Raw genomic sequence first — 26,154 nt, 5'->3', positions numbered from 1 at the left:
TGGGTGCAGCGGCGTGGCTCACACAATATTGTATCAATGAACGGCACCCCGGTGACGAATTGACCCATGCATGCCACACTCACTGCTCCATACATACCCCTACGCGGAAAACCCGCGGCAGGCTGTAAGACGTGTTGACTCCCGGTTGGTCAGGAGACCACATCTCCTGCAGCTCAGCTGCACTTCGTAGTACTCAACGTGATTGATAAATACTCGTACTCTCTCGACTTCCCTTCTCCACGTAATGTTGAACAGACAAACAACCAGCATCCTAGGTATTACTGCACAGCCCTACTGCCTATTACATGTGCTGTCTCGAACCGCCGTCCGCAATGGTGTCTGGAGCGACTGAATCAACCCATGAATCCAACAGTTTCACGCGTGTACTTGAGCAACAACTCGCCGAAGCCCATGGACCCACTGTAGATCTCGGTCCTTGCGTGCATTTTCCAAACCAGCAAACCGTTGAAGACGAAGACACGACTCAGAGATTCAATTCTATCAATTCTATCGCACATATTCCTGATGGACAAGCCGCTCAGGCTCAAGCCACAGCCCAGGGGATTGCTCCCTTAATGCACGATCTTGATCCACAAGCCATTGAAAGTGGAGAGTCGACTCAAGAATTCACAGTTCCACCACACGGCCCTCAGCTCCAAGACGCAATACATGATTTCCCTGCTTCAGCCTCGACGGACATTCCAGATCGACAACCCATCGGAGATGACGAGTCCACTCAAGGATTGACTGCTTCAACTATAATACGCGTTCCTGATGGGCGAGTTATAGGAGATCAAGAAGCAGCCCAAGACTTCCCTGCTCCGGCCTCGACAGACATTCCTGATAGACAAGCTTTCTCAGTTGAAGGGACAACTCAAGAATTTACTGCTTCAACAATCATACAAACTGCTGATCGACAAGTTCTCGGAGATGACGAGACAACTCAGGAAGCCACTGCTTTACGGCACGTTTCCGATAGAGAGACCATCGAGGATGAAGAGACAACCCAAGAACATACTGCTTCACACGCAACACACATGACTGAACGACGAGCTATTGGGCATGAAGAGACGACTCAAGGTCTCACAGGGTCAAAGCGCAACACTGATGTTTCAGGAGCAGCCCCTGAATCCACGGCTTCATCTTCGACGCACCACTCTGGTAGACACGCCGCCGCCCAGGCCCACGATACAGCTCAGGAAGACCCTGTTTCGACTTCCTTTGCGGCGAACCTCCCTGATAGACAGGTCGTTGAAGCTGATGCACCCACTCCTCCACCTCCGCTCACTATAACAACTCAGGGATCCAGTGCTCTTACGCACGTCACTGGTACGCAGGCCATGGAAGCTCGTCAAGAGGGTAACCAACCTCGTCGTGCGGGTCCTGCTTCACATGCCGCTTCGATCGAGGAAGTTGCTGCTACTTCCTCTTCGCCTGAAGTGCGAACTGAATCACAAAGCACTAAGACACCGAAGCGGGACGACGACCAGCAGTCAGGACTCAGCAAGGAAATCATCAGTGTCTCCATGACTGTGCCGAGTGCTCGGCTCATCATCGCGTACAACCGCCGTTTCATTGCTAACGACGAAGGTCTGAGCAAACATGTCGTACGCCACCCGAGGACTGCCAGTGGATGGGATCTGATCAGCGTTGTTCAAGGCGCAGAACATGCCGACTTCGTAATCAACCTGTCATATCACAACCGTCCTGTTGAAGAAGCCGTTGGCCGCTTTATCCCATTTTCTCTCTCTCTCCAACTAACTTTCCAGCCAGCCAGCGACAACTGTGTCTTGTCTAATCGCGGTGGTGCGAAATTCCACTTGGAGCACCTGGAAGCGGTGTGCTCTTGCGCTCGGAACTCAATTGACAGCATGCAGTGCCATGTCTTGATCCCTGGCATCTGGAGGATCCTGACGCGTGGCGAGAAGCCGCACGAAGATGAGGAATACAGCCTCGTTCAGTGGTTGATCTTACCGAGAAAATTCCGTGCTTCAGTCAATGGCGAATCTACCAAACGACAGAAACTCAGCGGAAGCAGTCTGGCTCGTAAATATCAGGATACGACAGTCCTCATCAAGGATCTTGAAGACGGGCAGTCCGCGCGTATTCGGCCTGTGCCGGGCGACGTAGCAGATTATGAGTTGCAGCGCATCAAGCACATTGCTTCGACAGCGTCCGCGAGCGTCTTTGCGTGCCGGCATTCCAAAGTGGTCGGGGCTTTGGCTGTCAAGGTGGCCGACTATGACTCCAAATCTGTCGACCAGTTCAACAGAAGAGCAGCCGCTCATCTGACTACCCTTGTGGCAGCCTGGAAACGGGAGGTGTCATTCTTGCGAACATGCCATCATGTGAGCCCTTTACTCCGTCACGCCTTGAATCGCATGCGTTCTTCCCTCACACCTGGCAGAACCACATCGTTTCGCTCGAGGCCTTCGATGGCCGTTTCTTGGCCCTTTTCATGGAGCAGCTGCCCCCTTCCCTTGACCGCGGATCTGCTATAGAGCTGGACTCGTCAAGCGCGAGAGTAATTCTCCACGACATATCGTCCGCTCTTGTTTACTTGGAGGAAAGAGGCATCGTGCATCATGATATCAAGCCGCACAATATTGCACATTCTCCTGCCCGGGGCGCTGTGCTCCTGGACTTTGGACAGGCTGCAACAGCCACGTCCTACGGACCACACGGCGGAACGCCTGCGTTCCTGCCTCCTGAGTTCTTTGAGGTCGGTATCCGGGGCCATTCAGGAGATGTGTGGGCGCTCGGCGTTACAATGCTCTATGTGCTTGGCAAGGCCTCCATGCCTAGCTTACGGCTCGATGTTCCTCTGCGTAACTTATACAGGCTTGACCCGCTACCGCAGGTCCAGGAGTTGATGAAGTCTATTGCGCTGCTTAGAGAAGGTTTAAATCAGGAGGACGAGGTTGAAAAGCTGGTGTTTCGAATGCTCGACCCGGATCCCAAGGCACGAGCGACCGCTCAAACCATTGTGTCGGCGCTGGGCAAGACGCTACTGACTGTGTGATTGGCTTGCGTTTTCACGATTCATGGCTGGCGACGGAAGCCCTTTACTGGTTGGTCGATTTGGTGTTGAACCTGTTTAGACCACGCTTCTCTTTTGGCCATGAGAGACGTGCGCTTGTCAAGTGCTCTCATAACGATCCCGTAACGGGGTCAAGGCAATGAGGTTGTAGAGCATGGGAACAACCCGCTCTGGATAATCAACTTGTTGTATTTGCCCCTTTTATAGCCCACCTGTGATAATCATGAGTATAGCCTAAATAAGAGATTCTACTCTCTGCTGCTATTGCTACCTTCTTCTAGTCTTAGTATAAGCTTCTATTTATGTCTAATAGTAAATAGTATAGGGAGCTTTTTCTAAGCAGTATCCATCATCAGGACCTTCCACGTCAGCATCATCATCAAATAACGAATGGTCCGTCGACGCTGCACTCTCGCAATCGTTTGGATCTGAATCTTACCAGGCTGAATCTTCCGTCTCAACATAACGAACGCTACCTTGAGTTGGCTCATCTTCTACGGGCACATCCCGTAGATTGATTGGCTCGGTGGTTGAACATTCAAGGATGAGTAGTAGTGCTATCTTGGTTGCCTGTATAGGCCAAGTGGAGGAACTTCCTATGCCTCTCTAGTGACCTGTCCAAGTCGATCTGTTCATTGACACGAGGATCTAGAGGCTGTACACGACAGACTGGTGACTCTTGTTCCTTCCGCCGAGGAGACACTTGAAATAGGAGCACTTGTAGGACTGCAAACAGGTGCAGCATCAAAAGACCGGTGATTCGAAGAAGGCCCTCATCCAGAGGGCCAACGACCGGACTTCCGATTACCTGTTGGGCCATCTTCTTGTAATCCCTCTCCATAGCGAGCTGACGCAGCTGCGAGCTCCCTAAGAAAACTGCGACGTGAAGGGGCTGGAGGGGGGGCTGTCCTCGGTCGCTTTTTCGCATCATGTTGTTGGTTTGCATCGTCCAAGACCGTCGAATTGGTGTCATAAACATTCAACCAGAAAAGAAGTCGGCTCTAAAGCGTCCGGCTAGTCTCACTCGTGATGAGCTCGCGGATCACCTTCACAAGGTCCGCGTTTTTCATCTTCTTGTACCCTAGGTAAGGTCTGGACGCTACGATGATGCGTATGCAGATGCTGTCCGGCGTATTTCCAGAACGGATATTCTCCAGGGCCCTTCCAAGTGCGCAAGCTGGACTTGCGGGAATTTTGGGCTTGACGAGCTGCTGAATCTCCGATATAGACAGATGCCCTGCGCAGGCAATGGTGATTAGCTTGTCGAGATTAGGATACCTTTCTGTTCTGATGCGGTGGAAGTATAGGTAACATCTGAACAATATATATAGGGGCTCGCGTAACCATCGAAACATCTGGTCGCTTCGTACATTTTCCCTGTTTTTTTTGTTTTTTTTTTTTTTTTTTTTTTNGGGGGGGGCCTGCGACTTAATCTGATCACGATACTCCTTCAAATACTCACGGTTGGAGCAGCTTCCAAGGAAGTTCTGAATGTATTCGTCCAAATCTCCATCATGGGCTTCAATCTTGTCTGTTTCGAAGCCTTTCTGAAGCATGCCCGGGTGAACAAGATCCCGAGACGTGACCAGTGTTTTTGCGTCGTTTGGGGAAATCCTGGAGATGCTTGACCAGAGAGTTCCCGGTTGTTGTACGAGCTCTTTCTTGGCGCTCTCGACACTTGTTCAAGATCTCGGGATGGAGATTGCTCCTCCGCTGGATTTGGCGTAAGACGCTTCCTCGAGAAGCTCTGACAATGTCCAAGTTTGACTTGCAGGACAGATGTAGGTAAGCAACTAGAGTGTTTGCCGGGACTGGATGAATACTTCTTGCGCATGTTGCTCAAGATGATTGACGATGATCGAGGCATGTAGCAAAACTCCAAGTTTCATCATGCAGTAACAGAAGCAGGTGTGCAGTAAAACTCACGCGAGAACACTCTTGCCGGCGCCGGCTGTAGCACGCAGCTAGTTCAATGTTCAAGCCGGCCAGTGCCTGGTTGGTGAACTTGCGCTTCCTCAACGTACCAGGAGCCTATTGGCATTTCCCATCTCTCCACCGCTTGAACAGCTCAGATCCGAGGAGCCATCTACCGGCTACGACGGTGGTGGACACTCTCTCTGTCAGCTCTCCATGTACTCGAAAGATCCAGTTGCGCAAGACGCGGAGGTGCCGGAGAACAGCAAACTAACAGTAAAGTGAGGTAATGGCGAGTTTAATCTGGTCTGGTAATACCTAGATCTACCTACAATATAGAAAGTCCGTCATCTCACCTCGACAATCTACATTCCTGCTCTTAGTCAACCACGTCGGCATTCTATTTCATTCTATGCTCTCTAGATGAGATGCAAGGTTAATGGAAGTAAATCAACGGTTTAGCCCACTGTGCATTATCAGAATCTAATCCGCATCAGAGTCCTTGTACATGAACATTGCGTTATACTACCTGAAGCAAAATACACTTAGTGAGGCGGACAGACATCCCACAAGTCTCGTCAAACAATCAAAGGGAGATTATGAAGCATACGTGGTATCTCTATACTATACACCAGAAGATAAAAACGCCCAACTCGCGCATACAAGCACAAAACTGCCGACAGCTTTTTTTTTTTTTTACACGTCCGAGCAAATGGGAAAGGGAACAGAACAAGAGTATCAACTTGTTCCTCGTCCCTTCTTCCCATCACAGCAACACATAACCCATACGCTCGCATATTACAAGAAACAGTTCGCACTTTTCGTCTGAGAAAAAGGGCAAGAGGTCATTTTACAGCCCCAGCTCCCATGACTCTCCCCAGATTTCATTGAGATTGAGGCCGAGCAGCTCGAGGCTAGGGTCGAGGTTGAAGGGCTGCGTCGTGTCATTGACACCCCATGATGGTTCCGCCGGGACCGTCGACAGTGCTGGGAAGGAGAATGGTGTAACGGACTGGTTATAGAATGTCAGCATGATTCCACTCCACTGTAAACACCAGAGCTACGGAGTGTCAAAGAAGGGCAAAAAAAGATTGATGTCTCACCTTTGTCCCGTCAGGCATCTCCAGCCCCGGCACAGGCCCAATCCCCGGCCCAGCAATCGGCCCAATGGGAGGGGGATGAAGAGGAGTCCCCGGCAACGGCACCGACGACAGCGGCGGCTCCTGGTTCGCAAGCAGCTTATAATGAAGACTGACGAACCGCTCCGCCGACGTCGACTTGGCCGCCTCGGTCGTCTTGGTACCCAGATGCGCCTCGAGAAGCCCCAGGGCGGCGCACATGATGGAGTACCCCCACGGTTCGTTGTTTCCGCAGCGCAGCAGCCGGTCCTCCTTCATGGCGATACACTTCTCGATGAGCTTCACCGTGTGGTGTGAATTGATCATGATCATGTTGGTCGAGCCGCGCGGCTGCAGCATCGTCACGCTGCACAGGTTAATGGCCGTCGTGAGGGCGTCTTCTCGCAAGAAGTTGAGCGCTCGCACGCCCTGCTCGTACAGCTTGTCGTGCAGGAGAACCATGTCCCGCGCGGCGTTGTAGTAGATGATTTCAGAGTATTGGTACTTGGAGTTTTGCTTGCGCAGCTTGAGGTAGGGCTGATGTAAGGGGGTGATGTACTGCCGTAGCTGGACGTGCAGCAGCGTATATGCAATGAGAGGGTTCTTCTTGGTATCGGAGTTGCTTTCAGGGTTCATGTCCCACGATGGCAGGGCATCGATCTCATGGGTGAGATCGTTTGTATAGCGTATGACCTGGTCATAATCTATCTCAGATACGGGACCAGTAAGGAGACGGCTGAGCTCTAGCCTCAGGGGCAAGCTCCGCCGCGCCAGGTTCTGGAACGAAGAAAAGGTATACTCCTTGGCCGGCTTGGAGGGTGGCAACTGCGTGGTGCTCTCATCAAAGTCCTCGTCGTCGAGATTCCGCGGAGGGTTAGTGTCAAAGTGAAGCTGGCTCACCAGTGTCGGCAAGCCGTGGTCAAAGGATGCCTGCATGTCAAACTCCTGGACAGTAGCCCATATCCTGCGCCGCATCTCTTGGTTATACACGGTGATCTTACCACCCATGTGGCTTGGCTCACGATGGAGCCCAACGGCGATGCCGTCGCGAATCAGTTGGCCCGAGCTGGTCCAGAAGCGCTTCTTCTTGATGGTATTGACGCGCTTGCCGAGGTATAGCAGGCACGCGATCTGGTAGTGAATGAGCCGCCGGTGCTTCTGGCTCTGCCTCCCCGCCCAGTCATCGCAGGCCACGATCCACTTCTCAGCCTTGTGCCGCGCAGTCGACATCATGCCGACGAACTTGAGCGAGTCGTGGGTGTGCACGCAGCTGGCCACAGCCATCATCGACAGGACGAGGGCCGTAAAGGCCGCATATCGCTGCTTGGTCCCGGGAACCCAGAACTCAGCATACTCCTTGCGGAAGGTGGGCACGTGTACTATGCGGTGAATCTGCTCGAACTGGTCGAGGTAGACGGATATCAGGGCATCCGTCTCTTCCTTGGAGGGAAGAAGGGCCTCGAGCTCCGGATCGGACTGCTCAAAGACGGTCTCCCGCTCCTCCTGGCGGCGCTTGCGGTCCTTGCGATCGTGGAGAATCACCGGCCGCAGCCACTCGTCCGCCGTCTCGCGCATAAAGGGACAAAGGCCCGTCAGCTCGACAAAGGCCATGCTGGCGTTGTGAGGGCCAAAGTAGCGAGTCCGGAAGCCCTTGCCGCGGAAGAAGCGCAGCTCGCCATTCTCCCCCGCCATGCCGCTCTTCTGGATAATCTCCTGCTCTTCCGCACGAGGCCGCGCCTCGGCCTCGGCGCCCTCATCCTTCTGCGTCGACGGCGAGTTGGTGCTGCCGACGATGGTGCTGCCGTCGAGCGACGCCGCGCCGGGCCTCGTCAGCAGGTTCTTGAGCTGGGCGATTTCCAGCTCCAGCCGGCGGATGCGATCGTGGTCCTGGCGGGCGAGCTCCGTGTCCCGCGACGAGAAGCCGGCGACGGCGTCGGCGATGCCGAAGCGGCGCGAGTCGAGCTGCGCAAAGGACGGCGGGATGCCGGACGAGGCGTTGACGACCTCGCCGTTGCGCGACTCGTAGCTGCAGCGGTCCGGGGTGCCGCTCTTGATGCAGCGCTCGCAGGGGAAGCCCCGATCGCACGACAGCTTGCGGCGGCGGCACTCGAGGCAGCTCAGGCGCACGCGCTGCCTCTTGCGCGCCGGTGGCTGGTCGGGGTCGTGTCTGGAGCCCGAGCCAGTGTCGGACTCCGGGGTCTCGCTGCGATCAGCCATGGCGACGGTGTGTCGGAGTTACGACCGAGAGTCTGGAGAAGTTGCGTGGAGGCGATGCGCAGGGCGAGATGGAGGGGTCCCGCGGCTCAAGAAGTTGTCTGTGGTGGAAGAATTTTTATCAATCTGATCTGATAAGCGCAGCTGGGGGCTTATGTCATGAGCGCCTTTGCGTGCCAAACGCCGAGCCGAGGTCCGAGGCGCTATACCAAATGAAGCGTGCGAAGCACTGCTTAGTCATTCGCTGTTGTTGTCCGCGCGCCTCGGAGTTCCGAGTTCACGAGCGTTAAAGCAACGACGACGCTGGTGTCAATGCTCTTCTCGTTATATATACAAGTTACACGCATCGTATGCGAGATATTCGCCGGAAGGATATTGCGCTCGGCTCCTTGTCCCGGAATGCGTGGCTTCCGTCGTATTCGCTCGTGCCTGTCAAATCGGATGAAACGGGGTCCAAACGGATATCGATGGGTGTTCGATATCTCTCCTTTCCCTCGGCCAAATCAATCAATCAGAGTCAACTGCTACCAAGTAGCAGGAACGGCTGCCTTCGCTAGTTATTATATCTCTGCATCGGCTGCAGTCCAGAATTGACAGGATTTCTCAGCCGCGATGGACACCTCGCTCAGAGTTTCCAAACTGGATAAGCGCGGCCGCTCGCGTCGCCCAAGGCATTCGGCAGCGAAGCAAAACCCACCAGCTCAACCCACTTGCTCAGCGATTCCTCCGGGTCCGGGTCCGCGACTTGTGTCTTTCAGTTAACCATTCGGCGATCTATTGGTGCAGAGACTTTCGATTCTTACTTGTGATCCAAGAGCATGCTCGAGTACTGCATGCAAAAGTTGTGCCATCAAGGCAGCGTGTGCTACCCGGATCAGACTCTCTTCACCTACATAACCAAACTTCTGCCGAACCGCCATGCACTTATGAAGCTGGCTGTTGTGATATCACAACTCAACGCTGCCTCGACTTGTGACGTCCCAACTGACGAGGGATACAGTTTGGAATTCCGCTACCTCGTTGCACGTCTCCTCCAGAATCAACTCCTTGGGCCAAGAACACCAAGGTGACTCATGAAGGGCGCGGTGCCATTGCGGGACCGAAGGCCGAAGCTTGCGCCTTTGGCCGCCCTGTCAAGCTGCAACCATTATGATTCTGACTATCGGATGGCGCTCTTGTGTGAAGTACGATACGTAATAAGTTGACCAAAAGACGCCACGCACCCGCCAGACAGGCAGGTCTTCGTCTGTCTACTCGAAATTGGGGTAATGTAACGGGCTACTCACAGGACGATTGAGTTAACAGAAGCCTGATATTAACACACAGGATCCTATCCATTCTTTATCTGCTACAGTTATCGTCAGCCACTGCCTGGACGGATGATTGGCATCTCAATCGCTGGGCCTCACGTGCATTGATCATTGCTCTTGTGTCGTGTAAATGCGGTGCATCATCATTTCGAGTCCTCGCATCGGCAACGCGCTTAACATGCTGGAGTTGTTACGCTTGGATGCAAGTGGTTATGGACGACCTCTCTACTATGGATGCAGAGGTGCCAGGCCTAAACGCCTACTGTAGCGACATTTCCCTCTCATTTCTGGTGAACCACATCATCTCTCTGTGCTCGTGCTTATAGGTTAGGCCGATTTGAACAGACGGGTTTATGCTGCAGCGCCAATTGAAGGCAACAAGTTGAACCAAAAAGCCAACAGTAACAATGGGGCAACTGTCACAGATCCAGTCCGAGCCATCTTATCAAGTCCATCTTAATATCATCAAGCAATACTGAAATGATACTGGGCAATCACTTGCAAGGAGATGCACATCGGCCCATCTTTGCCCATCCGGCTAGTCCCGAACTCCACTCTCAACCTCACCACCTCATACAACACAAACATCCATCACCCTTCCCTCTATCAACCAACACTCCCCGTGTCTTGTCGCAACAGTCAACATTTCACCCTCAAGGCTCGATCACGCCCCGAATCCAACCTCACCTCACTCTTCTCCCCGCTTTCCACAAAAGACCTCTCACAACAACCCAGACCTCTACAGAATCACCAACAATGGCCACAAATCGTGCTCCCCCCTCCGAGCAGGAGATGAAAACCCGCATCATCACCCACATGAACACCCAGCACACCCGCGAGCTCTCCCACTATCTTCGCCACTATGCCGGCCTCTCCGCCCGCGCCGCCGCCGCCTCGCCCGCCATCCAGGACATGAGCCTCTCCAGGATGACCATCAAGACCCGCGGCGGCACCTACGACATCCCCTTCTCGCCGCCCCTGTCGTCCTGGGCCGAGGCTCGCCCGCGCGTCATCGCCATGGACGCCGCCGCCCGCGAGGCCCTCGGCATCAGCGACGTCTACCTCACTGAGTACGCCTTCCCCAGGGGCTTCGACTGGGTGCCCTTCATCGGTGTTTGCTTCTACTACGTCTGCGCCGCGGGGCTGCCGTGGGTCGTGCCGGGGAGTGCGGCGTGGGATGTCCTCGAGCGGGTGTTCCCCGGAGGTCCTGAATGGTTTCGCTGGGTGGTCAAGACGATTTTCGGGATCGTTTTGGCGATTCACCTTGTCGAGGTCTATTTGCTGGACAAGTGGCGGCTGCAGAAGTACGGCGTCGCGAGATTCTCCGGCTTGTGGTGGGCGTGGGCGAGCAACATCTTTGTGGAGGGCATAACGACCTGGAAGAGGCTGGACCGGATCATTGCCGAGAAGAGGGCCCAGAAGGAAGAAAAGAAGCACTGATTTTCCAAAATGACAAGTGTTTACTAAGGGGGCGGATGCGACTGCCCAGGGGTATAATGCAATGAGGGCTGGATTCAATGCTATGCAGCTCTCCTGTTCATACATACACGTCAGACCTTGTGCGCTTGCCACGTCTCTTATCAAATGCCTAATTCTAGTTGTTTGTCTATCGTAAAGGCTTCATCTGCCTCAGTAGTCGTCCGCGTAGTTGTCATATGTGCCCTGCATCGCCTGTGTGCTCACCCACTCTTCGCTAGCCAATCCCGCCACAAACCTGTCTTCCAAATCATCAGGGTCCTTGTGGAAATCGCACGCAAAGTCACACTCCGGAATCTTGTCTTCGCCGAAATACTTGCATATCGACGCATGCCGACAGGCATTGATGTTCTCACAATAGTATGCCAGCGCCTGAAGGCTCCGTAACCGCGATTCATAGTTTGAGTCCGCTTTCGTGTCGCTCTTTATCATCCGCGAGACCCGCTCGAGATCCTCTCGGCTGTAATACAAGAAGCAGTAGCTGGCGTTGCCATCGCGGCCTGCTCGCCCGACTTCCTGGTAGTACCCCTCAAAGGACTTGGGAAGCCGCCAGTGCACGACGAATCGCACATTGTCCTTGTCGATGCCCATGCCAAACGCCGTGGTAGCCACGATGATATCGTAGCCCGGCTCATTGTTGATCCAGTTGGCCAGCGTGTCTTCCTTGACATCCTTGGGCAGCTTGGCGTGAAAGGGCCGAGCGCCGATACCCGCATCTCGGAGACTGGCGGACAGCGACTCGCACTCGTCGCGAGACATGGTGTATATGATACCCGAGACGTTCTCCGTCCTTTCGCGATACTTGACCAGCTCGCTCTGCCGCGGCTCGGCGCGCCTTCGGTCATAGACGCCGTGTATCCACTTTAAGAAATCCGAAAGACGGTTGTCGTCCTCGTCCTTGGTGTATCTGATCTCGAGATGAAGGTTGCTCCTCTGCGGACTCATCAGAAAGGTCTTTATCCTTTCGGGCGTGGCATCGAGGCGCAGGACCTTGAGGATATCTTGCCGTACTTGGGCATTCGCCGTCGCCGTCAGGCACATGATGGGCACATCCGGAAACGTCTCCCGGAACCACGACAGCCGCTTGAAGTCTTTTCTGAAGTCGTGCCCCCACTCCGATATGCAGTGGGCTTCATCGATGGCTATGCGAGCAAGCTCCCTCTGTCTGTGAACAAGCTGCAGGCGCTGGCGAAACCGCGAACCCGAGCATAGCTCCGGCGTGACGTAGAGCAGCCTTGTCCTCGGATGGCCGGTTTCCAGATCGCGCTGGATGCGATCCCGCTCATCAAGCGGCGTGTTGCTGTTGAGAGAGCTGGCGTCGATACCGGCAGTTCTCAGGGCTTCTACTTGGTTGATCTACTGGCAGCATCATCAGCTATCGACGCTCTCTATCAATGGGAAACGGGTATTAGTCGGCCAAATACCATCAAGCTCAGCAACGGCGAGACGACAATAGTAACTAGCCGAGTCCCCCATTAGCTCCTCTCAATCCCCTCGTTCTCAGACGTGCGACGCGTCTCGTCTGGACCGACTCACTGCCTTGGTCAATCACCGCGGGGAGCTGGAAGCACAGGCTCTTGCCAAACGACGTGGCTGCCTGGACGTATACATCGTGTCCGTCCAACGCCGCCTCTATAATTTCACGCTGATGAGGTCTTGAGAGGACGGATGCATGTCAAGGTCAGCCCAGTTCACCCCAGCTGTGCACGGCGATGAAGGAACCCCAGCCCTGCTGGCATGAATGAAACCAGCAAGGCAGAAGAAGCCGAGTCGGGGAAATGACGAGCAAGCTTACCTGAAATCGTCCTTGTGGAACTGCCGCCGGAGAGTGAACCCGATGTCCGTGCATGAATTTGCCCTTTGCAGGGGGGGCATGGCAGAGAGAAGCTCAAAGTGTTCTACCAATGAAGGGCGGCGGGCTTCAGGGCGATGCAGTGAACGAGGCAGAGGAGGCGAACATTGGCCGAGTTTTAGTCAGTGGCTGAGCGGGCGGGCGAGTGAGTGAATGAATGAATGACTGGTCAAATGAGTGAGGCCTTGGTATGTCGTTGAGCGAGTGAAGATGATCTGCGCTGCATCGAGACGGTTGGACTGCACTGTGGACCGATACTAAGTTGCTAACATGGCATGCAAGGTACATGTAAAGCGTGAACGTTTACCTACTAAGTTTAGCCCGCGTTAGAAGCATTCTGACGCCTTTCTAGACTAAAACGCGAATCGCACCAGTTACGGAGACGCGAGATGCGGAATCAGAGCACGCGCACAGGTTATCGATACTCTCTTACGAGCAGAAGCCAGGGTGGCAGCCAGAGTATACAGTACCTAACTTTGTTATTTGCATCAACACCCAACTGCAGTGGCTCCGAGCAACAAACACAGATTGTGGAAGTTGAAAGCACGTGTTCAAGCAACCTCTTTTCAACTCCCATTTCATTGCTCTTGGGAAGGGTTGCACCATTCAGGTCGAGCTGTTTGATGCGTGGCCTTGTGCACCACCGCCAGCCAATCGTGAAGCTTCCAGTTCTCGTACCTAATCTACGCTGCTTTTTCGTCTATTTGTGTCTTGTCCTCGTGCTAACGCGGGAACGCTGTCGTACGGTGCACAAGGACGGAGCAAAACAACATCAACATGGATACAGCAGCCTTTTTAAAGCCCGTTTTTGATGCTGCTGCTCCCCACACTGCTTACATGTACATGTAGCCCAGTGTTAGCGTCTCCTCTTTTCAACCGCCCTGCTCGAGGTGCTTCTTTCTAGTCCATTTTCTCTTCTACCCCTGGTCAACTTTGTACGAGGCGGAACGCAATCCTGAGTTCGGCGAAGTGCCATTTCATGGCTGATAATCGGCACATCTTTCTCTCGGACCAACAGGATAGTCGCCAAACAAGCACGACGAATGACATAACTGAGGGTCAGTATTGTATGTACAGCACACGGGTATCCTCTGGAGACGGCGAACCAGAGTCGGCGAATGGCCACTCCATTTCATTGCCCTGCCAAACTTGGAGGTGATTCATACCTCATACATACTCGACAGAGCATTGATAATCTGAAGTGGCGACACGAGATGGACGCTGGTATGTCATGATCCGTCAAAAGTTCTCATAGGAAAAGGGGCAGACGTGCCGATACGACCACTGCGATGCCCATCGCCAAAGTACATACATGTACTGCACAACGCACGCATTTCATTGACAACATTCCGAATTCCGCTCCCTACTAGGTAGGTACTTAGGGAATGCTCGACGAGTGTCTTGATTCCCGCTCCGGTGCTTGCGGTTGCAGCTGCAGGGCATGCGAGTCAATGTTTATGCAGTCCAACGACCCCGGGATGCCGTGGACTGGAGTGATCCGTGCAGCATCCGGGAGCAGAACATGGTTGATACACGCACATGTACTCTGCTTGGTAATCGTGCTGTTTACGGGGAAATCCATCCACCAAAGGGAGGCACCTTTGAGATCCCAGGACTTGAACCGTCATCAGCGCTCAATATGTATTGTATCCCGAATCCGTCAGCCTCAACCAACTGCATGTTCCGTTGCTCGTCAAAGCAGCAACCTACCTACTAGGTACTTAGATAGCCCGGTAGTCCTGAAGAACAAACGCAATGCGAGTGACGGGCAGCCAGTGGCCAAGACCGCTGTGCGCTGTCCCCTATCAGGGTCCGGGTCCCCTCTGAAGAGTGCAGCGGAGGCCCGCCTAGCCGCTGTGGCTGCCCGCCGCTCGCACTGTCCTCGCCAACCACCCGCTAGTGTTTCAGGGGCTCTGAGCAGCCAGCTTCTTGGCCCCCCGTCCAATCAAGCCGATCCAATCCCGCCAAGAGCCTCACGTCGAGAAAAGCACATCCAACAATCCGGCCTCTTCTCTCTCCTTCTCGCGACCTCCCGCCTCTCCTCCAACGCCAGTCCCGTCCTTTCCAGCATCGACACCTCAGGACACTCTCCAGCACTCTTAGGCGCCTGGCCAGGCCTGATCAGGATGCTCTCACGTGCTTCGCTTCATCATTCGTCGCAGCCCCGATCTGCTTAACCGCAAAGTTCCCCAGATTTCTGGCGCGACGGCTTCGGAGAGGGGGCCTCTGAAACATTTTCGACTGCCCACTGCCGCGGCTCCCCCCTCCCAAGAGCTCCTCGACCGCTGAGCTCGTCATCTGTGGTGCGGAGTTTCGGATATATGCGTGATACCTGCGTGGACGCGAACAAGAGAATAGAAAAAAGCACCAGAGGGCTGAAGAGCTGCTGCGACTCGCTCTCGGTTACTCGCCATGGAGCGCCCAGACCGAATGCCTGCTGGCATGGGCGCAGGTCCTGGAGCAGCTCCTGGACCCCCCGCGGCCCAGCCTGCTCTCAGGGGCATGGGCGTCGGCATGACCATGCCCGACAATAACAATAATCCAGCGCAGGCTCGTCGTCCTCTCCTCACCACTGCTCCTTCGAACGGCCAGATGCCGCCCATGATGCCGCTCCCGCCGCTGCCCAATGGCCGGAATGGCCCGCCTCCCAGCGCCACCTCGCCTGCCACGCCCATCCTGACGGCCGCTCAAGTCATCAGCCTCACCCGCGAGGCCATGCGACATGCCCTCGAGAACGAGAGCCAAGCTGTCGACGTCGGCCCTGGCCTCAAGTCGGGCGTCACCATCGACCTGAGCCGCAAAGGCATACAAAAGCTCCCCGAGGAGGTGGTGGATATAGTCAAGAACGAGCTGGAACGGTGAGCACCTACTGGCCACGATACTTCTGCTTTCTTTGTCTTATCCCTTCTTGAGGAGCAAAAAGCAGAAAGAAGAAGTTGTGAACAAAGAGGAAAAGAAGCGGAACCGTCAATCGAGTGACCTTGTTTGCTGACTCCTACGTGTTACGATGCAGGCTCGCCCTATCTCACAACCAGCTTTCGTCTCTGCCAGCCCGCTTCGCCGAGTGTGTTTCGCTTCGATACCTCAACATTAGAGGCAACCAGATCAAAGAGTTCCCCTTGCCTGTGCGAATCCCACATACCCCTCGGCATTGTCCCGCCACTGGATGAAGCAATCTAACACGAATAACAGCTATGTGAGCTTAAATCTCTCGAGATTCTCGATCTCGGCCGTAACCAGCTGCGAGTTTTGCCGCCCGACATTGCGAGGCTTTCGTCCCTCAAAGTCCTCTCGATCCCGAAGAACCAGATCCGGGAATTGCCCGTTTGCCTGGCCGAGATGACCTCACTCCAAGTCCTCAAGTTTGAAGGGAACCCTATCAGCTTTCCCCCACGGGATGCGCTGCAGATTCAATCGCCCAGCCCCTCTGGCGAGGGTTCTGGAAGAGAGGGCGAGGTGACAGAGGTGGCCATTACGGCGCATATCAAGAAGTTCATGAAGCTGCATCTCATCAACGGCCGTGACGCTGAGGCGACTGGCGACGAATCAAGCGAGGGTACCGACACACCGCGGATGCCCCTGCGACGCATGCCAAGCGGTCGATTCCCTATCAAAGTGAGCAGCTCCGATGCATCAGACATGCGTGTGCCCAGCGGTGGAGCACGAGGTCCTCCTCCCATCCCGTCACGGTCGCATTATCGAGGTCTGTCGCAGCAGAACACGGCCACCCGTCGCCCTGGGGTCCTGCCCCTGACGATTGGGAACATCAGCGAACGCGGACGCAGCAACTCGGAAACGCTGATGCACTCGGAGAGATCAAACAGCCGTCAGCGCCGCATGGGCATTCTCGCGAAGAAACCAGCGTCGGATCTCGGCACACTCGACGAGGTCGAGGGCAGCAACAGATGGAGCCACTATCGAGGGCTGAGCCATGGCTCTGCTATGCAGGGAAGCCAAGCCGCGCCATCCAGGAGTCCAGCAACGCCTACCGACTCTCTCCAGCGACCAGTCTACGTGCGACGGCTTTCCGTCCTGCCCGAGCGCCGCAGGGAGTCGAAGATCTTTGATCCTGTGATTGAAGCTGCCAAGGGCATCCTCTATTCCGTCTTCCAAATTCATCCCATGATCCAGATGCTCATGACCCTGACCAACGACGGATCCGCAAAGCGCTCGAGTCTAGAAATCGTCTTCTACAACACCAACTCTCACGTCGAGGAGCTGGAGCAGGAGATCCAGAAGCACGACATGGCGACGACGGAGGACGAGGAGGGGCCATTCGGCGACAATGCCAACGTGCATCGCGCCTGTCAGACTCTGGTCGGGGCCTATGGCCACGTTTGCACCCTCCTGGCCGATAACATCGATACCTTTGTCAACAATGGAGATGCTCGTTACATCCGGACACTCCTGATGTTGATATACAACAGTATAATGGAGCTCCGCGTCACCCTCTCATCCGTGTTCTCGGAGAACACCAAGCAGGCCAACGTCCCCGCCCTGGACGCTCCCGACAACAGCAACACCATCAAGCCCTACTTTCGCGAGGCGGCTGCCGCCGTGGCCGCGCCTCAGAAGCCCGCACCCCTCCGAAATCGCACCGGCCCCGTCATGCACAACCCGAGCAACCTCAGGGTGGCCACCGACATACCGGTTCCGTTTAACAACGGTGGTAGTCGCACCGCAAAGCTTGTGTCGGCAACGCCCAGATCCAACGACTCGTTTGCGTCGTCGTATGGGCGCGAAGGCGCCAGCGCCGACTTTTCCGAGGAAGATGCCCAGTTCGACAAGATATACCTCGCCCTGCAGAGGTCGACAGACATTGTCCTGCACATTTTGCCCAACTTTCATACTCAGCTGACTGGGGGCATCCGAAACGCCATGCAACAGCGAGCGCCGAGCGCTATGATACGTGACTGGAAGAACCTCATTGCCATGTGCGTTGACGCCATACAGCAGACGGAAATCTTGAAGAATCGCCTGTCTCTCATCAAGCTGAAGGACCCGGGAGTGCGATCTCACGCGGGATTCTGGAGCCTCTGCAGCAACTTCATCTCGGCCTGGACAAAGATGGCCTCCAAGATCAAATCGGAGATCAACACCATTCCCCTGCCGCCTGACACTAGAGCTCGATTGCGGCCTGTCCATCAGAGTATGAAGGAGACGAGCATCATCATCATGAACTCGCCCTGGAACTATATCCTGAGACCAGCTGGTGGTGGTGGTGGTGGTGGAGGTGGTGGTGGAGGTGGTAACCGCGGCAGCGGTGGTGGGCAGGGGTCCTTTGGGCCTGGAGCTCTGTCGCCCACGACGCCGCAGGTCCCCATCACGCCGCAGAGCGCAGCCTTGGGACCGGCCATGCAGGCCACCGTTGCCACACCACAGACTGGCTCGTTTGCGGCTGTTTTCCACGGCAACGTCTTTGAACGCGCGGAGACGCTCATGACCAACCCGGGCATCTCCATGTCTCGCACGGGGACCATGTCGAAGGGCCACTCTGGCTTCAACTCGCTGTCGTCGGTTTCGTCCATGTCATCAGACGGCGTGCCAACGCCCTCCTCGGCCTTCAGCCCGAGTGTTCAAGTGGGAGCCGCGCCATTTCGGGTCAATGGAGGGAAAGTAGCTATATGAAGCTTTTTTCCTGACGTGTCCGCCCGAAAAGCAAGCCCATTTCTTGTTTTTCTTTCCTTTTCCTTTGCTTCTCTTGGATCTCGCCGTGTTGCTTTAGCCGGCGAAAGATACGACAGGGAGTCTTGCATAGCACGCACTCGAATGGATTTCACGAATGATTATTGTCGTTTTGAACAAAAACGTTGGCTTGAGGCTTTGGGACGCAGTTACGTTCATTCTCTTTTTTTTTTTTTTTTTCCGACTTTTCTTTCTGCATAGCCCTGGAGTTTTGGTTTTGTTATGACAAGCACTTGGAGTGATGGCCATTGAATGGAACCATACAGGCTCCCTTCAATGCCGGAACTGCCTTTGAAAGGACATTCCTAGACTCTAGGGCAACGATACCACGACACGAACGCAAAGTTACTTGTAGAGGATAGAGGGATGGGAAGCACAGAGTGTTGGTGTATATCAATTTGTATTTGTCATGTTGGAACTTTTTTTTTATGCTGTTTTTGATCTTTCGATGGACGGGGGAGCATGGATTCTAGGAAGGTCAAAATTCGAAGATGATACATCTCTGTGGACTTGAGCATCTCCTGCTATCTGTGGCTTGGTGTTTCCTGTGCCCTGTAGTGATTCATTGCGATGCATCGTCGGTCGTTGATCGTGGCCATATGGAAGCAACTGCTACAGTGTTGCTACAGGCGGTAACACCACCCAATCACGACTATTTGCCCTCTGCATATGACCCTTGCCCCCCTCCAACTGCCGGCTTTGCCAATGCACCCCCACAACCAGCCTTGTTAAGCAGGCCGTATGTAAGGTATCTCATGTGAGGTGTGAGTGAGAGGGAAATACGTTTGCCCTCCATGCTTTAACCGATGGACGACCTTGCTTCTCTCACCACCACAGCGTCTCCTCAACAACTGCACAAAGACGAGCTGACATCGCAATCATCACAAGAACACCACCATCGTATAATCCCCCGCTCGAGAGAAGCGTAACACCAAGACACACAACAAATACAAACACTCTCACCCATCATCTCCAGCGCACCAAAATGTCCGCCTCATCGTCCACCGGCCCTCCCAAGGCCCCCCAAACAACAACCAGCACCACCACGCCCAACCCATCATCATCATCATCATCCCCCTCCTCCCCATCATCATCATCATCACCATCATCAACATCCGCCCCCTCCCCCCGCTGGCTCACGCACTCCCACTCCCAGCCCTCCTCCGTCACGACCTCCCCCGCCGCAGCAACCGCCTCGCCCCCCATCAGCCCAACGCTCCCCACCCCCTCCGCCAGCCGCCACGTCTCCGACGCGCGCGCCGCGGTCGTCGCCTCCATGGGCAACATGCTCGACGCGGAACTCCAGTCCCGCGCGGGCATCCTGCACGCCAACGCCGCCGCCCTCGAGAAGCAGGAGCGGGACGTGGTCCGCGCGACGGACAGCCTCAGGAAGGAAACGCAGAAGCTCAAGACGGAGGCGGATAAGGCGGCGCGGAAGGTGAAGGAGCTGGGTAACGTGCAGAACTGGGCGGAGGTTCTGGAGAGGGGGTTTTTGGTGCTGGAGGAGACGGTTAGGTTGGCGAATGGTGGGGGGGAGACGACGGATGAGGATGGGGAGGGGAGCGAGTGTAGTTGTAGCTGCAGTGAGTGTGGAGGGGAGGAGGAGGAGGATGATGATGGGAGTGATGGGGAGGATGAGGAGGAGGAGAGGCTTGGTGGTGAGGGCGACGGGGATGGGGATGGTGGCAGTAAGGGGAATGGGAAGGGGGTTAGGAGTTTTGAGAATGATGCCGTGAGGAGGTTGAGGACGATGGATTTGAATAGCATGTCGGATGCCAGCCGGAGCTTGATGAGCATACTGGAGGCGAGCTCCAGCACGGGGAGGGCAAAGAGCTCTGGGGCGACGGTATCGACGGGGTGAATCTTTGGCCATGTAGATGGCATGGCAGCATTAAAGAAATATGAGGATATACACGATATGAGACACATGAGTTGGTTGGGTAGTAGGTAGCAGCATATTAATAGGTACTATCGTGTGCACATGGCCATATAATCGTCATACTCTTCTGCATCCTTATAGCTGGTCTCCATCTAGCTCTGACTTCTATTCGGCATAAAGCAGCCAGTGTCACTGTATGCTCTTCTACTCCGTCATCCACAGCCTTATAAGTGTAGAGACGATCTCTCCCTTACGCCAGCCCCGGAAGCATGACATAGCGCTTCTTCTTGTACTTGTCGCCAAACTCCTTGCGGTACGCCCTCTCCTTGCCCTTGGCCCAGACAAACATCTGCACGCCGCCAATGAGGATGAAGAGCGCAACGGACCAGTCGCGGCTGGCCAGGATGATGCCCACCCACGCCAGCACCTCGTACATGTAGTTGGGGCAGGTGACGAGCGAGAAGCCGTAGCCCTGCGGGATCTTGCGCTCGGTGCCGCCCGCCGACCGCAGGCTCGACAGGTACAGGTGCACGAGCGCGTTGCTGATCTCGCCAAACAGGTACAGCGCGGTGCCGACGGCGTCCACCAGCGGCTGGTCGGCGCGCGCGGCCAGCGACCAGGGGCTGTAGTAGATGGACCAGGCGCAGAGGGCGCCCGAGAGGAGCCAGTAGTGTGCGCTGTTCTTGAAGATGTTGCGCGCCGGCATCGTGTTGGCCGAGAACTTGTGCACGAAGAGCGTCTCCAGCTCGCGCTTGAAAAAGTGCGCCACGATCATGCCGAAGCTGAGCCACTGCGAGGGTGACATGGACGGGTCCTTGAGCAGGTACGGGCGGGCGGCGACGGCGGCGATGTGGATGAGGATCGGGCCGAGGTATTCGACGACGAAGACGGTTCTCCAGGCAATTTGGAGGCCTAAAGACGAATTGACTTTTGTCAGTATAACTGCAATGAAAAAAAGCTGGGGCGCCATCAAGCGTTCATACCGAGATCCTTCACCAGCACCTCGCCCGCCTCGGCCACCTCTTTGTCCTCCGCAATCAGAGCCTTGCGGTCCTTGAGCGTCTTCCTGCTCGACGGGTAAAAGAGGCCAATTCGGTTGTGGTCGCTGAACCCGGCCTCCTTCGCAATCAACTTCTTGACATCTTCGACGGTGGCGTTGGCGGGCAGATCAATGGTTGCCGGGAGCTTCTTGATGGGCTGCTTGGGAGCTGTTGGGGATGTTGAATCAGTATAATTGGAATCACGAGAGCGTGGCCATTTTGTAGGAGAGAGTGCATACAGCGATTCGTCAGCTTGAGCGTCGTTGGAGGAGACATTCTGAAGGCAGGAGACGCAATGGCGTTGCGCAAGAGGTTGAAGGGGAAGCAAGAGAGCAAGACAAAGAGGAGGAGGTTTGCTGGGGAGGAAAAAGCCAGCTAAGATACAGCAAAAGGTAACCAAGACAAGGTTAAGGCAATAAGGCTTGGTGCTGGTTTCCTCGGCACTTTAGGCGCGGTGGGGCGTGGAGCTGCTTCCATGTTCCCAGGTACGCGATACGGCGGGTGCGATAGCGGGGTACGGCGGCAGCTACCCGGGGTGCACGGCAAAATCACAGCGCAGCAGAGGTAGCATTGAATCAACACGCAAGGGACTGCCGTACTGGTTGCGAGGTACTGGGGAGTTGCTGGGGATCTGTTGGGGACATGGCCGGTGGATTTTCGAGGTCATCCCGGGCAGATAGACTTCGTTACATGCACTAGAAGAGTGGTAAGAAAACGAGATCCCGTTATCTACCCAAGGTTAGTAAGTGCTGAGATGAAGATGGAAATGGGATCAGGTATGATAATTGGCTTGATATTGAAGTCACGGACAAGGAGTCGAGTTCCGGATCATTTGCCAGAAAGTCCAAGCTGTCGGTAAGAAAAGGGAATTACAGTCCTTTCAAGCTTGATGGCGGCTACAGTATGATACATGACATCCATCTGTTACCAGCCGTCTGACACTCCGTTGGCAGGGTTGCACCAAACAGCAGACATGCAACAGACGTGAATGTGATGATTGTATGTATACACGACATTATACTACGTTCATTGTCCTCTTGTCTAGCAGGTCGGGCACTCGCACGTGTCCACGACTGGCCGTGGCCTTGTCGTGCAGGTTACAGCACAACCTCCTCGCTGCCCTCCTGTTGAGTGGACCGAATATCCCAGCACAGCTCGCACTTCATCCTCAATAGCGGAACAGAAGTTGGGCGTGAAGAAACAATAGATATCTCAAGCCATAAGCCTGACAACCATGAAATGTCTTCGATCCAAGAAGCGTCGGTCCGTTCTGCGAGTCAACGTCGTGATAACTGCCAATTTTGGACTCAACACCAGGGCCAGCAGCCGGGCGGAACGAACACTATCACCACCAAAGATCCGAAAACTCTGGATATCTGCCAGTGACGGACGCCTCTTTGACGAGATACACCTCATGTGAGCCCGAGTAGCAATCAATAAGATTCTCTCTGTTCTTGTTTTCCTCGCCCTGATGCACCTCCTTATTGAGCCCCTGATTACATCAAACCGCCTCACACTCTCGCATCGTATGTTGACGTCTTCCCTTGGAAGTGCAGTCAGCAACCATCTACGGTAGGCATACTATACCTACCCGTTGCACGACCAGCATCATCCCCAAGCACTCGTACAGCTGTTTCGAAAGTGGCCAGAACTGTTGCTGGGCAACTTGGGCTGTCAACTGGAGAGGATCCGACAGTCCCTCCAGCTCTGCCAGCTCTTCCAGCTGCCAGCCGCAATGACCAGCTCCGACACTGCAGGTGGTAGCTGACGCATCCAACTGAATGAAAAATCGCCCATCTGGTAGAGCGCGGTTCACGACGATTCAAATCACCTGCATCTCCCTTCGTTCATCGCAGTTCCTAAGGCCCCCCCCCCTTATCGCGCCCTCTCAACACCAACAAGTTCCTCGCGTCCGATCGTCACCCCTGACCACTTGGTCAGACCAATCCAACATGCCAGCAGGCGACGCGAATGGAGCAATGAACCCGTCCGCGGCGCCCTTTATTCCACTTGCTTCTTCCCAACCGAGCTTTGCTAAGCAGCGTTCCCAACAATCCCGTCCGGGATCGCAGGCTGAGAGATGTAGAGGAGAGCATCTCCCACCCTCTCAAGACCAGGTAACGTCAAGCGGCACGAGGAATAGGCTTGTGTCTCCTCTTTGTCCCATGGCTTCGCCTCATTCACCACGCAACTCAGTTGCCAGGTTCCACAGGACTGCGCGGCTACTAATCATGTGTATGTGATCAGATACCCCGTCTCACAGCTCCAACCTCTGGCCGATCTGCTCTTGAGAACCCTTCAGATCAACCCTGCGTTGAATCTCCGAAGAGCAGTGAACATGTGCCAGAGAGTAATCAAGGCAAGGGCGAAGACGGATCTGCCGCTCATGGAACCACCATCAAAGGTTCGAGCCCAAGCATCGGCCCCGAACAGCATCTGAAGTCCCCTGAGGCCAAGGTGTCTCAGACGCATCGCATGTCCGGCGAAAACATTCCGTCAGACACAAACAATGACGGCGCCCAAGGCAATGTTCGCCCCCCGTAAGCCATGCAAACTGGGCATCAGTGACTGATTGTGTTGCAGGTTCCGCAGCCTGTTCCCTTGGCGGGAATGCGAGCACCACCTCCGATGCCACTGGGGCCCTATCCGGGTTATATGCACCCGGCTATCCCTCAGCAGCAACCGCCATATGGTCCTGCTATGCCTCCACTATTCGGTCGACCTGTTGTCCCTCCGCCACCATACGGCCGTCCTGACGTTCCTCCGCTGCCGTACGGTCGTCCTATTATTCCTCCGCCACCCTACGGACCTGCTATCTTTCAACCACGCCCTCCACCGTTGCCTCTTCCTCTATTGCCGCCGCCGCCGCCGCCACTAGAGCCTTGCTATCCATTGCTTCGTCTCACTCCTTGTCAGATCGTATCTGTTTCGACAGGTCAGCCAGTACCAGACCGCTACGCTTTTGCTTACAGAGTGACTTATTGGCCGCTGAGACTTTATTCTGCTCCAGGTACTGGCGCTCAAACAGATGGCCAGAACCCAAACTTCCATCCAGAGGAGATGGATTCCAGTGGCAGTGGTCCTCTTGTTTTTGGATCCCACAGCCTCACACCCTTGGCACAGGTAGCCGATATACCTGATGGTGCTGGTGAAGGGCAGACCCATCCCACGGTGCGTGTTCCACGATTCACCTCTCACACCGCAATATCAAAGGCTAACTCTAGCGCAGAGCCAAGACGAGACAAGTGACATCGGGCATGATCAACATCTGCTTGGGACATCCATCGATAACGGCTCCAAGACCGAGACCGAGCAACCAGCTGCTTGCCAGTCCAACGGCCAGAAAACTCGGTTGCTGTCAGCTGTCGACGGCCCGCACATCGAAGAGAAGAGTATTCAAGGTCAACCACAGCCGCAACAGGACCGCCACGTGCCGTCCAACACTCGAACAGCCTCCAACTCTCAACAACGCCACGCGGCGCGAGAGCCAGCCCAGCCAAGTGAGTCTCATCGACCCAGCTGTCGCGTGATCACGAACTGGTGGGATGTTGACGACGATGAGATAAAGCGAAATCAGGCGGTTCACCTTCCACAATGCACCCTCCCCGTGCGGTCACGAAATCGTCAGCTAGATACTCGAGAAAGGTCCAAGTCTCCGATCGACCCAGCCAGAGCCAAGCCCCAGTCGAGCCGGCGTCGTGGTCCCAGTCCAAGAGATGGATAAGCTCCGAAACTAAGGAGCGAAAGGCGTTTCAGAGGATGATGATGAACCTTCAGTTTATGAAGGCCGATCAGTCACCTTTCGTTCCCAAGACGCCTGCGGAGTTGACAAAGTTCAAGATTTCGCTTGCAGAAGCCAAGCGACAGAAGCTTGCCCAAGAGGTCAGCATCTTGGAAGAAAAAAATCGACAGAAGGAGCTCGCGAAGGCGTCTGGTACCATGTTGGTATCCCAGCCGCATGTGGCTCTATTCAATGGGCGAGACATGGACGATGAGCTCTCTCCAGTCTTCGCTGTCCAGAATTGCTTCAACACACAAGATACGGTGGAAGTGAACAAACGCGTGGAATGGCCATCGCTGGCCGAGCTCAAGGAAGACGGTGACAGGCGTGCCAAATGCGGTCGATTTCTCCCTCTTCCTCGAATCAAAATTCCTTCTGTCCAAGTCCGCGAGAGAGAGCAAGCACACGTGCCCAACGGAGACGGGTCCATCTTGTAGGAGAAGAAGGCCGTGGAATCTGGATCATGGAATATCCCGCCCATCACATCATCGAATGACGGTTCTGGTGATTTGTCGCAACTCGAGCTCGCTGATCTGAGCGGGTTTATGAGGAAGTTTATGCTGGATATTCAGGAGCACGAGTCGTGATTCACCAACAAGGGCGATACCAAGAGACGCACTATCACCGCGGGCGTCTGAGAAGGAGGAGGCAGTGAGTGATTTTTTTTTTTTTTCCGATCCGGCTCTGGTCTTTCGAGGGAATCTGGAGGGATGGAAAAGACAAATTTTGAGCGCGATACGAATGAAAGAGTATAAAGAGGGCACATCGTCTATCAGGAAGGAGAATACGGAGCAGGGATAACAAGGATAACATGTCAGAGTACACGGATTTGGTCAGGTCATGAC

At 54.9% G+C, this 26,154-nt stretch overlaps 10 protein-coding genes across 10 annotated transcripts; 6 read left to right on the top strand and 4 right to left on the bottom strand.

Moving 5' to 3' along the window:
* Positions 1-332: 332 nt before the first annotated feature.
* On the top strand, positions 333-3,022 carry CCMA1212_001975 (Serine/threonine-protein kinase ppk34; the record flags this gene model as incomplete). The annotated part of the gene is made up of 2 exons (XM_073699380.1): positions 333-2,263; positions 2,308-3,022. 2 exons carry the CDS (start codon positions 333-335, stop codon positions 3,020-3,022), a joined length of 2,646 nt encoding a protein of 881 aa, XP_073562437.1.
* A 2,782-nt stretch (positions 3,023-5,804) lies between these two features.
* CCMA1212_001974 (uncharacterized protein) lies at positions 5,805-8,289 on the bottom strand (the record flags this gene model as incomplete). Its single annotated transcript, XM_073699379.1, has 2 exons — positions 5,805-5,999; positions 6,058-8,289. The coding sequence occupies 2 exons, from the start codon at positions 8,287-8,289 to the stop codon at positions 5,805-5,807; spliced, it is 2,427 nt and encodes an 808-aa protein (XP_073562438.1).
* A 2,063-nt stretch (positions 8,290-10,352) lies between these two features.
* On the top strand, positions 10,353-11,036 carry CCMA1212_001973 (uncharacterized protein; the record flags this gene model as incomplete). The annotated part of the gene is made up of 1 exon (XM_073699378.1): positions 10,353-11,036. The coding sequence occupies one exon, from the start codon at positions 10,353-10,355 to the stop codon at positions 11,034-11,036; it is 684 nt and encodes a 227-aa protein (XP_073562431.1).
* Positions 11,037-11,225: 189 nt separating this feature from the next.
* Positions 11,226-12,947, bottom strand: CCMA1212_001972 (Bloom syndrome protein; the record flags this gene model as incomplete). Its single annotated transcript, XM_073699377.1, has 4 exons — positions 11,226-12,428; positions 12,497-12,531; positions 12,609-12,727; positions 12,868-12,947. The coding sequence occupies 4 exons, from the start codon at positions 12,945-12,947 to the stop codon at positions 11,226-11,228; spliced, it is 1,437 nt and encodes a 478-aa protein (XP_073562432.1).
* Positions 12,948-15,336: 2,389 nt separating this feature from the next.
* CCMA1212_001971 (Leucine-rich repeat-containing protein sog2) lies at positions 15,337-18,552 on the top strand (the record flags this gene model as incomplete). Its single annotated transcript, XM_073699376.1, has 3 exons — positions 15,337-15,782; positions 15,938-16,049; positions 16,117-18,552. 3 exons carry the CDS (start codon positions 15,337-15,339, stop codon positions 18,550-18,552), a joined length of 2,994 nt encoding a protein of 997 aa, XP_073562433.1.
* Positions 18,553-19,594: 1,042 nt separating this feature from the next.
* Positions 19,595-20,470, top strand: CCMA1212_001970 (uncharacterized protein; the record flags this gene model as incomplete). The annotated part of the gene is made up of 1 exon (XM_073699375.1): positions 19,595-20,470. One exon carries the CDS (start codon positions 19,595-19,597, stop codon positions 20,468-20,470), a length of 876 nt encoding a protein of 291 aa, XP_073562434.1.
* CCMA1212_001969 (uncharacterized protein) lies at positions 19,718-20,482 on the bottom strand (the record flags this gene model as incomplete). The annotated part of the gene is made up of 1 exon (XM_073699374.1): positions 19,718-20,482. One exon carries the CDS (start codon positions 20,480-20,482, stop codon positions 19,718-19,720), a length of 765 nt encoding a protein of 254 aa, XP_073561952.1.
* A 256-nt stretch (positions 20,483-20,738) lies between these two features.
* Positions 20,739-21,804, bottom strand: CCMA1212_001968 (uncharacterized protein; the record flags this gene model as incomplete). Its single annotated transcript, XM_073699373.1, has 3 exons — positions 20,739-21,400; positions 21,472-21,696; positions 21,768-21,804. 3 exons carry the CDS (start codon positions 21,802-21,804, stop codon positions 20,739-20,741), a joined length of 924 nt encoding a protein of 307 aa, XP_073561951.1.
* Positions 21,805-22,762: 958 nt separating this feature from the next.
* Positions 22,763-22,948, top strand: CCMA1212_001967 (uncharacterized protein; the record flags this gene model as incomplete). Its single annotated transcript, XM_073699372.1, has 1 exon — positions 22,763-22,948. The coding sequence occupies one exon, from the start codon at positions 22,763-22,765 to the stop codon at positions 22,946-22,948; it is 186 nt and encodes a 61-aa protein (XP_073561950.1).
* A 532-nt stretch (positions 22,949-23,480) lies between these two features.
* Positions 23,481-25,746, top strand: CCMA1212_001966 (uncharacterized protein; the record flags this gene model as incomplete). The annotated part of the gene is made up of 5 exons (XM_073699371.1): positions 23,481-23,645; positions 23,776-24,057; positions 24,112-24,699; positions 24,758-25,049; positions 25,106-25,746. The coding sequence occupies 5 exons, from the start codon at positions 23,481-23,483 to the stop codon at positions 25,744-25,746; spliced, it is 1,968 nt and encodes a 655-aa protein (XP_073561949.1).
* Positions 25,747-26,154: the final 408 nt, after the last annotated feature.

The sequence above is a fragment of the Trichoderma ghanense genome, assembly GCF_004382785.1.
Source record: "Trichoderma ghanense strain CCMA-1212 chromosome Unknown scaffold_1, whole genome shotgun sequence".
In the NCBI taxonomy this organism is placed as follows: Eukaryota; Fungi; Ascomycota; class Sordariomycetes; order Hypocreales; family Hypocreaceae; genus Trichoderma; species Trichoderma ghanense.
This window is presented reverse-complemented; position numbering and strand designations above follow the sequence as displayed.